Source organism: Rhinatrema bivittatum, chromosome 9 (genome assembly GCF_901001135.1).
Source record: "Rhinatrema bivittatum chromosome 9, aRhiBiv1.1, whole genome shotgun sequence".
Classification (NCBI taxonomy): Eukaryota; Metazoa; Chordata; class Amphibia; order Gymnophiona; family Rhinatrematidae; genus Rhinatrema; species Rhinatrema bivittatum.
In genome coordinates, this window is record NC_042623.1 from 119,642,190 (window position 1) to 119,656,395 (window position 14,206).

A 14,206-nucleotide genomic window follows, 5' to 3' on the forward strand; every position below is an offset into this window, starting at 1 on the left:
GCCCCCAGGGATGCATCAATAGGGCCGGGAGGGATCCACCGCGACCTGGGACGGACCACAGACATATCAACAGCAGGGGGAGAGTCTCTAAAGAACAGTTTCAATCGAAGTATTCTAAAGAACCGGTGAAGGTGTGTGAATACATCAAACACATCACCTTTAACCGTGGGAACAAACGATAACCCCCTGCGTAAAAGCTTAAGTTCATTCTCAGAGAGTGTACGAGAAGATAAATTGAAGACTGTTTCATAATTCATGTCTGTAAGACCCCTGTTAAACAGAGGATTTATTGCCACGGATCCGCTTGCGGTAATGTTGCGCGCGTCTGTCTCAGCGCCCGTTGTGGGATCGGGGCGCCCCTCGGGCGCGTACTGCGAGTGTTCCGTTGATTGTGACCCGAGTCTAAAAAAGACGCGGCAATGGATGAATAGCGTGAGGATGCAGACTGTCCAGAAGAAGCTGTATCCGGGGGTACAGTGGAGCCTTGATCGTGGGGTACCGGAGCTGGGATATTCTCGTGAGCTTGTGGACCCCGCATACGACGAGAAGGTCCCCGATGTGATTGGGTCCTTGATTCTTCCGCAGAAGAGTCTCCAGAGGAAGTGTCCTCGGCAAATGTCACCTTCTTGGAGGGCTTCTGGTTCATCCATTTGTAAACGTATCCCGTGTGGTAGTCGGTAGCGTCTCGTTGAAATTTGCTAAACTTAACCGCCTTAAGGTCGGTACGAAATTTGGACAGATTCTCTTGGAACTCCTGTAATTGCTGGTCAAATGTTTCCACTGCTGTTGAATGTTTAATGCTGTCCAATTTTAATGACACTTCTTCCTTCAGCTGCTCAATCAGCTCCTTGTTGGTTTCTATAATAAGGACCATGAGGTCCAAGGAGCACTTGTTTAGGATTTTATTCCAGCATGCTAAAAAGCTGGAGTTGTCCATGTGAAGTCGTGGTGCTTTTTGCATACGAAGTCCCCGAGGGATCCTCCGAGTACGGCAGTACTCGATAAGCGTGGAAGAGTGAAGTTCCGCTCTAGTCAGGCGCTTCTGCGCGTTAATAAGTTCCGTCCAAGAGACGGGGGCGGCGGAGTCCGAAGGCGCGTCTTCAAAGAATAGACTCGTAGTGAGAACCGCGTTCACTGCCGCTTCAGAGTAACTAAACGTGTAGTCGTCGGTAGCCATTAATTGCTTCAATATTATGGCACAAATCCAAATACAGAAGAAGCAGAACCATGCACATAAGCAAGACACACAAAACGCTGGTGCAGGATGAATGTTAAATCACCATTCAGTGGTGTACTTTAATAGATTCCAAAAAGACAAAGTCTAAGGTTTCATAACGGCAACTCCATAGATTCAAAGGCAACCATGTAATAGGAGGTCCCCCACCATGTAATAGGAGGTCCCCCGACACGGACCCGTGTTTCGCCAGGCTGCGTCGGGGGGGACCAAGGTACAGTCAAATCTAAAAGTGTAAACAAAAGTATATATTAAAATGGTGAAAAAGGAGTGGCTACAAAGTACAACCGTAACAAACATGTACATACCTTTAAATGAGTACCCGGAGCGCGCAGGCTCGCACAGGTGACAAGTATTTAAACGTATAAAAATGGCGCGAACGCGACAACTCACGCGAGAGCTGTCAAACTGACAAGTATAAGCGGATCCCTCCCGTCCCCAAAACAGGCTAGTAGAACAGATGCCATTCAATCTCTCTATTAAGGCCTTGGGGAACCACAGTCTTAAGGGTAAAAATCCACTTCTGCTCACGACGCCCGAGGAACATTGAGAAGTCACCACCCCGAACAGGGCGGGGAACCACTTCAATGACCGTAAAGCTGAAGTCAGAAATGGAGTGGCCACAGTCTGTCCAATGAGAAACCAGCGGTTCATCTACTCTGTGCAGGCGGATATTTGAACAATGTTCAATCATGCGCGTTTTTAGCATGCGTGTTGTTTTACCTACATAGAGTAGAGGACACGGGCATCTCACTATATAGATCACACCTTTAGTAAGACAGTCAGAGAGAGACTTGCATTGACAGATCTTCTTCATAGTCCTCTCCGTTTTACATATAAGCGTGGTAAAAACTTAAGGGATCGACTAGTACACTCTGCCTCTTTCTCTTTATCATCTGACAGCCCGGGGGGACATGGCCCATGTGGACACTGCACTATGTGTAGCCACACTGAGCAAATGACCGGGTTTACACACCCAACCACCGGGCAATTGTTTAAACTACGTTCTCTCTCTGACTGTCTTACTAAAGGTGTGATCTATATAGTGAGATGCCCGTGTCCTCTACTCTATGTAGGTAAAACAACACGCATGCTAAAAACGCGCATGATTGAACATTGTTCAAATATCCGCCTGCACAGAGTAGATGAACCGCTGGTTTCTCATTGGACAGACTGTGGCCACTCCATTTCTGACTTCAGCTTTACGGTCATTGAAGTGGTTCCCCGCCCTGTTCGGGGTGGTGACTTCTCAATGTTCCTCGGGCGTCGTGAGCAGAAGTGGATTTTTACCCTTAAGACTGTGGTTCCCCAAGGCCTTAATAGAGAGATTGAATGGCATCTGTTCTACTAGCCTGTTTTGGGGACGGGAGGGATCCGCTTATACTTGTCAGTTTGACAGCTCTCGCGTGAGTTGTCGCGTTCGCGCCATTTTTATACGTTTAAATACTTGTCACCTGTGCGAGCCTGCGCGCTCCGGGTACTCATTTAAAGGTATGTACATGTTTGTTACGGTTGTACTTTGTAGCCACTCCTTTTTCACCATTTTAATATATACTTTTGTTTACACTTTTAGATTTGACTGTACCTTGGTCCCCCCCGACGCAGCCTGGCGAAACACGGGTCCGTGTCGGGGGACCTCCTATTACATGGTGGGGGACCTCCTATTACATGGTTGCCTTTGAATCTATGGAGTTGCCGTTATGAAACCTTAGACTTTGTCTTTTTGGAATCTATTAAAGTACACCACTGAATGGTGATTTAACATTCATCCTGCACCAGCGTTTTGTGTGTCTTGCTTATGTGCATGGTTCTGCTTCTTCTGTATTTAGACTTCAATTACCCCAATATTGACTGGGTAAATGTATCATCGGGGCACGCTAGAGAGATAACGTTCCTGGATGGAATAAATGATAGCTTTATGGAGCAATTGGTTCAGGAACCGATGAGAGAAGGAGCAATTTTAGATCTAATTCACAGTGGAGCACAGGATTTGGTGAGAGAGGTAATGGTGGTAGGGCCGCTTGGCAATAGTGATCATAATATGATCAAATTTGAATTAATGACTGGAAGAGGAACAGTATGCAAATCCACGGCTCTCGTGCTAAACTTTCAAAAGGGAAACTTTGATAAAATGAGAAAAATTGTTAGAAAAAAACTAAAAGCAGCTACAAAAGGGAAAAAAGTGCAAGAGGGCGGGGTCATTGTTAAAAAATACCATCCTAGAAGCACAGTCCAGATGTATTCCACACATTAAGAAAGATGGAAAGAAGGCAAAATAATCACCGGCATGGTTAAAAGGGGAGGTGAAAGAAGCTATTTTAGCCAAAAGATCTTCATTCAAAATTTGGAAGAAGAATCCAACAGAAGAAAATAGGATAAAGCATAAACGTTGGCAAGTTAAATGTAAGACATTGATAAGACATGCTAAGAGAGAATTTGAAATGAAGTTGGCCGTAGAGGCAAAAACTCACAGTAAAAACATTTTTAAATATATCCGAAGCAGAAAGACTGTGAGGGAGTCAGTTGGACCTTTAGATGATCGAGGGGTTAAAGGGACACTTAGAGAAGATAAGGCCATCGCAGAAAGATTAAATGATTTCTTTGCTTCGGTGTTTACTGAAGAGGTACCCGTACTGGAAAAGGTACCCGTACTGGAGAAGGTTTTCATGGGTAATGATTCAGATGGACTGAATCAAATCACGGTGAACCTAGAAGATGTGGTAGACCTGATTGACAAACTGACGAGTAGTAAATTACCTGGACCGGATGGTATACACCCCAGAGTTCTGAAGGAACTAAAAATGAAATTTCAGACCTAATTGTAAAAATTTGTAACCTATCATTAAAATCATCCATTGTACCTGAAGACTGGAGGATAGCTAATGTAACCCCAATATTTAAAAAGGGCTCCAGGGGCAATCCGGGAAACTACAGCCCAGTTAGCCAGACGTCAGGGCCTGGAAAAATAGTGGAAAGTGTTCTAAACATCAAAATCACAGAACATATAGAAAGACATGGTTTAAGAGAAGATACAGAGAAGGGCAACCAAAATAAGGGGAATGGAACAACTTCCCTACGAGGAAAGACTAAAGAGGTTAGGACTTTTCAGCTTGGAGAAGAGACGACTGAGGGGGGATATGATAGAGGTGTTTAAAATCATGAGAGGTCTAGACCGGGTAGATGTGAATCGGTTATTTACTCTTTCGGATAGTAGAAAGACTAGGGGGCACTCCATGAAGTTAGCATGGGGCACATTTAAAACTAATCAGAGAAAGCTCTTTTTTACTCAACGCACAATTAAACTCTGGAATTTGTTGCCAGAGGATGTGGTCAGTGCAGTTAGTATAGCAGTGTTTAAAAAAGGATTGGATAAGTTCTTGGAGGAGAAGTCCATTACCTGCTATTAAGTTCACTTAGAGAATAGCCACTGACATTAGCAATGGAAACAGGATGCTGGGCTTGATGGACCCTTGGTCTGACCCAGTATGGCATTTTCTTATGTTCTTATGTAATGGAACAAAGTCAACATGGCTTTACCCAAGGCAAGTCTTGCCTCACAAATCTGCTTCACTTTTTTTAAGGAGTTAATAAACATGTGGATAAAGGTGAACCGGTAGACGTAGTATACTTGGATTTTCAGAAGGCATTGGACAAAGTCCTGGGATATGTGATGATGTCCTTTCGTGGATTGCAAACTGGCTAAAAGACAGGAAACAGAGAGTAGGATTAAATGGACAATTTTCTCAGTGGAAGGGAGTGGGCAGTGGAGTGCCTCAGGGATCTGTATTGGGACCCTTAATTTTCAATATATTTATAAATGATCTGGAAAGAAATACGATGAGTGAGATAATCAAATTTGTAGATCATACAAAATTGTTCAGAGTAGTTAAATCACAAGCAGGTTGTGATAAATTGCAGGAAGACCTTGTGAGACTGGAAAATTGGGCAAAATGGCAGATGAAATTTAATGTGGATAAGTGCAAGGTGATGCATATAGGGAAAAATAACCCATGCTATAGTTACACAATGTTAGGTTCCATATTAGGAGCTACAACCCAAGAAAGAGATCTAGGCGTCATAGTGGATAACACATTGAAATCGTCGGTTCAGTGTGCTGCGACAGTCAAAAAAGCAAACAGAATGTTGGGAATTATTAGAAAGGGAATGGTGAATAAAACGGAACATGTCATAATGCCTCTGTATCGCTCCATGGTGAGACCGCACCTTGAATACTGTGTACAATTCTGGTCGCCACATTTCAAAAAAGATATAATTGTGATGGAAAAGGTACAGCGAAGGGCAACCAAAATAAGGGGAATGGAACAGCTCCCCTATGAGGAAAGACTAAAGAATTTAGGACTTTTCAACTTGGAGAAGAGACTGCTGAGGGGGGATATGATAGAGGTGTTTAAAATCATGAAAGGTCTAGAACGGGTAGATGTGAATCGGTTATTTACTCTTTTAGATAATAGACTAGGGGGCACTCCATGAAGTTAGCATGAGGCACATTTAAAACTAATCAGAGAGAGTTCTTTTTTACTCAACGCACAATTAAACTCTGGAATTTGTTGCCAGAGGATGTGGTTAGTGCAGTTAGTATAGCTGTGTTTAAAAAAGGATTGGATAAGTTCTTGGAGGAGAAGTCTATTACCTGCTATTAATTAAGTTGACTTAGCCACTGCTATTATTAGCAACGGTAACAAGGAATAGACTTAGTTTTTGGGTACTTGCCAGGTTCTTATGGCCTGGATTGGCCAGTGTTGAAACAGGATGCTGGGCTTGATGGACCCTTGGTCTGACCCAGAATGGCATGTTCTTATCAGATAACAGTAAGGATATTCTAGTTGTTCTGGACAAATGGCAGCAGTTCCTGTAGTTTCACTAAATTGTCTTCATGTTTGGACTCCTATAGTGGGTCCTTTGAGCCCAATTGGTTGGACCAATTAACTTGACCGTTGACGATCTCATTAGATGTCTCACAGGACATGAAACATGAGCTTCACTGGTGACTACAATCTTTCAGAAAGGGGGGCACCATTTTGTTTCCTCCCTAAGTAGCATTGGCAAAGAATGTCTCACAAAAGAATAGGGAGTCCACATAGGTTCCTTCCAAACTCAAGAGACTTTTTCATTACTAGACAAATTCAGATCAATCTCCGAGAACTCCAAGCAATCAGATATGCTGGTATGACTTTTATGCATCTCCTCGTTCAAACCGACAACCAAGTAACCATATGTTACGTGAGCAAACATGGTGGAACAGGTTCATGGATCATCTGCGATAAACGATAAATATATAGGAATGGGCAATCAAATATCAAGCTGTCCTGCAAGCAACCTACCTTCCAGAGATTTCCAACATGTTAGTGAATCACCTCAGCAGAGTATTTCATCTATGTGAAGGATCCGGGCAGCAATCCTGCTAACAGACTGTTCATTCTATGTGGATTTCCAGTAATCAACACATTTCTGTTGGCAAAAAAAACAGAAAACTGGAAAGATTTTGATCCATTTTTCCCAGCAAATTCAGATCCACTCAGGACAGTTTTCTGCTCATCTGGACTTTAGATCTCATGTACCCTTTTCCAGCAATTTCACTGATAGCCAGGACAGTGCAAAAAGTACTCAAGGATTTGGCCTGTCTGTTATTGATCCAGCATGGCCCAGGCAAGTATCTGGTACAGTTATCCAGCCAGCCCTCTAATCCATCTCAGGGCAGATCTATCCTTATTAACTCGGAGGGATGTCTGTATTATCTGTACCTTCCCTCCCTAAATCTGACAGCATGGATGTTGAATGCTCACTGATCGCTCAGTTTTCCTTATCCAAAGATGCTGAGGGATTAATAGTGTCTGTCAGGAAGTCATGCATTTTAAGAGCTTTTCAATTTAAATGTTCTCATCATAGTATGAACAGACTTCCTATGACCCATTTACATGCGAACCAGAAGAGTTACATAGAAACTTGTTCTCTCTTTTACAGGGCTCAATACTTCATTAGTTAAGAGTACATCTCAGTGCCATAGTAGCCTACTATTTTCATATTAAGGGTATACCAATCTCTACTCATGCATTGATATCCAAGTTAATTAAGGCTTATGGCAAAATAAACCTCCAGTTGTCAAACCTCCTGTAACTTGGGACCTAAATGTAGTTCTGACACAAATGAGGCTTCTATCTGAACTATTGGAGTTGGCGTCTCTCAAATTTCTTACATAGAAAGTTTTATTTCTAGTAGCAATCACATCAGCGAGAAGAGTCATTGAGCTCCAGGCTTTAGTTAATTACTGTCCTTAGTGTAATTTTTCCACAATAGGGTGGTACACCACATGCATTCAAAGTATCTACCAAAAGTGGTATCAACTTTCTATATTAATGAAGCCATCATCTTACCTACATTTTTTTCCAAGGCCAAATGCACTTGAAGGTGAAAAAGCTCTTCATTCCTTAGACTGTAAAGGAGCCTTGGCTTATTACAGGAAAAAAACTCAGCCACATTGTCAGGGCTCATGGCTATTTGTCTCTTACAATCTTAACTGATTGGATGTAGCAGTAGCCAAACGAACATTGTCCAGTTGTCTAGCAGACTGTATTGCATATTGTTATGCCCTAGCAGACAATCCAGATCACTACTTTATTAATGCTCAACAAATGAGAGCCATGACTACATTAGTGGCTCATTTAAGAGCAATACCAATTGGAGACATCTGCAAAGTTGCAGTTTGATCTTCTGTGCATAACTTCACATCTCATTACTGCTTGGACAATCTTTAAAAGAGTGACAGTAAATTTGGACAAACAGTTTTCCGTACCCTGTTCACCCAATAGTCTATTCTCCATGATAGGATCCAGGTTGCTTATTCAATAAATACTCCGCTGCAACCCTCGACTTGGGAATTCCCAAATGTCAGGCTAATTCATCCCTGCTTGTCAATGGAGAAAGTAAATTTGGTGTTTTCCGTAGATAGGATGAATTAGCCGTGCTAAATACCTGCTCACATCCCTGGAGAGTCAACTACTTGGCTAGATTTAGCTCTAAAATGGACTGAGGAGGCCTATAAGGCAACATTTGAGTGGGAGTTTCCGCACATGATCAGTAGAACAAAAGCTCTAGGAGCTTAGAGAGAAGTCCATTCAGTGCCATTGGATGATGTCACATGTGTCATGGCTAATTCAGCCTCCTGTCTACAAAGAATACCATATATGGTAAGTAAACTTGCTATATTTTAAAATACAGGTGCAAAGATAAACAAGTACAGTTAGAGTAAACTGGAAATTCAGTTGGAACATCTTGGACACTGATTTGCACTTTACAAAATACAAATAGCAATAAAATAATTATTATGCATGTTTGTTTTAAAATCTAGTTATATTGAAAACATTAAAAGAATAAAGTTTGAATTTGTAATGCATCTTGGATTGTAGTACAGTATATATCTATAGCTGACACTAATTTGTTATTTTTCAGGTGGTTGAACAGGGTATGTTTGTAAAGCACTGCAAAGTAGAAGTATATCTTACAGAATTAAAACTCTGTGAAAATGGAAATATGAACAATGTTGTTACACGAAGATTTAGCAAAGCTGATACAATAGGTATGAATAAAAGGATACGTTTTCTTATACAATGTGAATGACCAAGTTTGAAATTTGATGGAACTCTGTATCTTCCTTTCTTTACTTCATTATGGACTGTAATCTTTGTTTTTTATTATACCTTTCAAAAGATTAACAAAAAAGATGATGATGTGCATGAGCTTTCAAGGGTGAATAGGTTCCTTCTGATGTCATCCTAGTGCTTTTCATTCTAAACCCAAAATAAAAACACTAAAAAGGGATTAAGGCAATATTTTTAAGTTCTTAATGATTATAAGGTTGATATTCAGTGTCACTTATTGGGTTAAGTTCCAACTTAGCTGGCTAAGTAGCCACTACCTGAAATTCGACTGCAATGATTGGCTACTACTTAGCCAGCTAACTGTTTATCTAAAACATTTAGCCAGATAAAGGAGGGGATGGGGCACTGCATTCTGAGAGGAGCTACTTCTCTGGCTAACTTAGACCTGGATTTTCTAAAATCGTAGGCCTTTGAGAATCGCGCGGTATCGGGGGGCGGGGGGGGGGGCAGGCATGTGAAAGCCGGCAGTGATCGCACCACCGCGATGTTATCGCTGCTGGCTTTCGCAAACCAATAGCGCCACCGTGAAAGGTGGTGCTATTGGGTGCGTTACTGGCGGCGATAAAGGTTCTTACCTTTTCGCCAACAGCGATGTCTCCGCCGTGTCCGCCCCGGTGCCGCCCCCACTCCTCCCCTTCCGGTGCTGACGCCGCCCCAACTCCACCCCGATCTAGGTATCCCTTTTCGCATGCGATCCCATTAGAAAATGACCCCCTTAGCCGGATAAGTGTCAATTTTCAGCCTTTAGTTAGCTGGATAAACCTATGATAGCTGTCCTATCATTAGTTGGATAAAGTTATCTGGCTAACTGAAAGATTGCTGAGTATATTCAGTGATCTGGTCACACTACTGAGTATCTCGGCCAGATAAGTTTATCCGGCTAATTTTCTTAGTAGGATAGAAGCTGGATATTGTCCTGGATATAGCGGACAAGAAAGAGAACTCCGGCACACTGTTAAAAGTCAACAAATAGCAGTTATCCCTCCTTTATTATTTATTATTTTTTCTCATACCTAAAGATTAATTTGAGTACAGTATTCTCATATGGATATCCTATTATTCATATAAATGGAATTTCCAATTCACAATCCAAATAACGTATATTATTTGATTCATGTAACCGAAACTTTATTGGCACCTACTAGCTAATTTATAATCCTAACCAGACTTATTTATGTGCCTATCTGTAAACCGTTGTGATGGTATACTACTAAACGACGGTATAGAAAAGTTTTTAAATAAATAAAAATAAAATAAATTATATCATTATATTCCAGTGGGAAAAAGGACACGTCTTTTATAGCTTTTATGTGAAATTCAGTGGTACATGAAAAGGTTAAATTTCTTTGGCACAGAGCCCAAAATTTCATGAGCCAATCTGAATGAAATTTTTTTTTTTATTTGTGCAAAGGTAAAGTGTTTGGTTCATTTGTTTACAGCATAAGGAAAAAACACTAGTGGCACAATATTTTCAGATAGTCTATCCTTTGAAGAATGAAGGCCTATATGAAAAACAGCTGGTTAGATATGATTGAGAAAATGTATTTAATTTTTGTGACCTGGTGAATTGTTACATTAAAATAATTTATTGCTTTTTAAAACATAATTTACATTTGGTCTTTCTACAGAGTTTAGAATGCATGTGTGTAGGCATAATTATATGATCTATCTATACATAGATATGCACATATTTAAACACTTCTGGATATATGCTTTATATCTGGTAATATAAATAGATGTCTGGATATACACTCAAGTAGAATTATCAAGTGGCAATAGATTATTCAGGATATTTGTTATATAGCTTTTGATTTAATTTCTGTGATACAATAATGTATTTAACTTTTGAAATATATTTTATTGCCAAACTAAATTGCCACTGATTTTTCAGCAACATATATGTATGTGCATATATAAGAGAAAATAAATATTTATATAAATACGTTTCCTTTGATTGGTATATAGAAATAATTATTTTACATGTGTATTTTTTCTTCTAAATCTAGATACCATTGAGAAAGAAATGAGAAAAATCTTCATTATTCCTGATGAAAAAGAGACCAGATTATGGAACAAATATATGAGTAATACATTTGAACCCCTAAATAAACCGGACAGTACCATACAAGATGCTGGTTTATACCAGGGACAGGTACTTAAGATTAAAATTGAATTTCCAAGGTTACTGAATCTTTATTTTTTTTTTTTCAGATACAGAAGATTTGATTCACTGTATCTTCTGAGTAAATTAGTTTAAAAGTGATTTTTTGGTTATAAGTATACTATTTCTTAGAACATTAAATATTCCTACTATCCAGTCAGTAGTTTTAATTGAATATCTGACAGAATGTTTAACATTGCTGTCTGGAAGTTCCGTGGCTATCCTTAGCTTGGCAAATGTAGAACTTCTTGTTTCCCCCTCCGAAATCTGCTTCCTTTCTTCCCTTTTTTTCTGCCTCTATAGATGACTTTCATTCTCCCAGTTCCTTCTTCCTGTAACCTTGGGCTCCTCTTGGATATCTCCTACTCCTTCTCTACACACGTCCAAAACGCTGCTAAAATGTCGTTTCTTCCTCCTTAATATTGCTAAAATCTGTCCCTTCATGAGCATGCTACTATAACGCTCATTATTTATTTAAAACATATATATGCTTTTATCTTAAATTCTAAGCAGTTTACATAAAAACATTCATAAAATACAAAGGATACACATTCTGAATTAACACCTTACCACAAGAGAATAATCATAATGAGGCCCATATCTCTTTTCACCTCCTGCTTAGACTACTGCAACTTCGTCTTCACAGACCTCTCACTAAATCATCTTTCTCTGCAATCTTTTCAAAATTTGGCTACATGACTTATCTTCCATCAGCATCAATATGACCATATAAACCCTGTTCTAAAGTCACTGCATTGGCGCTCCCTCTGATTCTATATGCAGTTTCAGTTTGAGAACTTTCCTGCAATATAGATCAACGCTAGCTCAAAATATACAGAGGGGTTTAGTCAAAATAGCAGCCTGGATGAGGTCACGTGATGTGAACGCGTCAAGACGTGCTTAGGAGGGCTCCGGGCACCGCGCTCCGTCTTTCTCAACCTAGCCCTCGTATTTATTGATCATACTTTCTAAAAACGATCAGAGACGAACGGGTACATGTTCATAACCTCGTACATGCAGCGTTCTCCCACCGGAATGCCAATTCGCTCTGGGAAAAAGGAAAAAGAAAAACGAAAGACAGTTGAAGCCAAGATGGCGGCGACGCCAACCACCAGCACAGGGCCGGCGCTCTCCCCCGCTGTATCTGAACAGCTAAAGGCGATCCTGATGGAAGCCCTAGATGTGAAGCTAACTACGATCTCTACCCAGCTTACCGATATGCGCTCCACTTTGTCGGACCTGAACCCGAGATTTGAACAGATTGAGGAGAGAGTAGGGACTTTAGATGATTACCAGACCCTAACCACAAAAATGCAGAGTCTTGAAAAACAAGTACAAGCCCAAGCGTTTAAAATTGAAGACCTTGAAAATCGGAGCCAACGATCTAATATCCGCCTCTTGGGTCTCCCTGAATCATTGTCCGAGAAAAATAGGACCTTTTTAGAAAGCTGGTTACCAGACGCTCTGTCCCTCCCGGAATTGCTCACCACCCTCCAGATTGAGAGAACACACCGGCTTGGGCAAAGAAAGGAAGGGGAGACCAGGCCAAGACTTGTAATCGCAAAGGTCTTGAATTATGCGCACAAGCAGTCTCTTGCAAGCATATCGTAATGTGCCGGATCTTGCGTATGAAATGCATTGGGTTCGCCTATTCCAGGATTACTTAGCAAAGGTTTCCGGGTAAGGAGGGGCTTTTCCACAGTCTTCTCCTCTCTCTTTTTGAAAAGCAAGTGCGCTTTGCCCTGCAGTACCCTGCCCGCCTTAAAATTTGGCACGGCAACAAAACTCACTTTTTTGACTAGCCGGAGGATGCGCAACAGTTCGTGGCCCAGACACTCACTGAGGTGGAGGATATACAGCAGCCATCTTGGCAACGTTTTCCCTTTTATTCCTAACGCGCACCATTGCCTGCTCAGCTGGGGAACCAGCTGGTTCCCAAGAAGGATGCTCGTCTCTCTCTGTTTTTATGGGTGTTTGTATCACTTTTCAATCTTCTAACCTGCAAGATTGATAAGCGGCGAGGTGTTGCAGTACGACGCCCGAAGCGGGCTCTGCACAAAGGTTTGGTTAACTCTTAGTTGCTGATCCCAGACAGTTTGTTTTGTTGCGCTGGTTTTTGCGGTTATCAATGGGCAGGGTGTTTTGTTCCTGCATGGGGTATGGGGGTGTCTGGCAAGACTGAGGCCCATTTTGGTTAGCGCCATCCATTTCCCCACTCTCAACCCGTCCCAGATGATCAATCTGTGCTTCAGCTGCGGTTAAATGGGCCCAAACAGCTTACAAGAGGAGACCGTATTGTCTAGGGATTATTCTGCTCCCACTATCTGCGCTGGATGACAAGACGGCATATCTTTCTTTTAGGCCAGCTATGGATGTTTATGGGCTGAACATAATCCAATGGAACTACCCTTTTAATGGCGGAGGGGGCACGGTGCCCGCCCGCATTCAGATGTGACTTCCACCCCATTTAAGGGGCTACAGGAGTTGTATGGTTTTTTGGGGTGGGAGGGGGGAGAAGCAGGTGGGGGGGAGGGGGGGAAGTCATGTGTCTATCCTTCATTTGTCTGTCTGGATACATCTTTGTGGCATTGGAAGGGGTTTTAGCTAGCCGGGGTGGGTCTTTACCAGATCTTCTTTGGCTCTCCTGGGTTCATGTAGGCTGTTCCATGGAATGAGGAAGAACGGTCCCGGGTATTATTGGAGGGAGCTGTGAATTTTCCTATGCGGATATCCAGGGGGGAGCCCGGTTAAAGTTCGAATGTGTGATTGTACAAGTCCCATGCGGATTTTTCCATGGGGGATGTTAGTAGAATTGTGTCTTGGAATGTGAATGGCCTGGGGTCTCCCAGTAAGAGGTACCAAATACTGCAGCAGCTGAAAGAATGTAATCCCACTGTCGCTTGAATCCAAGAGACCCATTTAACTGCTAATGAAAGCCAAAAACTAAAGAGAAACTGGGTGAGGGCCTGCTACTTTACACCTGCCAAGGGGAAGAAAAGAGGGGTGGCAATATTGGTTCACAAATTGGCCTCATTCCTCTTATCTGACACAGTTCAAGATACAGATGGCAGACTGGTGATTGGCAAACTTAATTGGAGACTGGTCACGATATGTTGTCTTTATGCTCCGAATGCA

The 14,206-nt window shown here is 41.7% G+C and overlaps 1 protein-coding gene across 7 annotated transcripts in view; it reads left to right on the plus strand.

Annotated features, from left to right (window-relative positions):
- USP15 (ubiquitin specific peptidase 15) overlaps positions 1 to 14,206 on the plus strand; it is a 401,393-nt gene that overhangs the window by 71,887 nt on the left and 315,300 nt on the right. For all 7 annotated transcript variants that reach the window (XR_003858618.1, XR_003858619.1, XR_003858620.1 and 4 more), the window contains 2 exons: positions 8,702 to 8,828; positions 10,917 to 11,062. Coding sequence is in view for 4 of the 7 variants with exons in the window: in XM_029615760.1 (XP_029471620.1) it covers positions 8,702 to 8,828; positions 10,917 to 11,062 (273 nt within the window). In the remaining 3 variants the exon portion in view is untranslated. The remainder of the gene's footprint in view (positions 1 to 8,701; positions 8,829 to 10,916; positions 11,063 to 14,206) is intronic.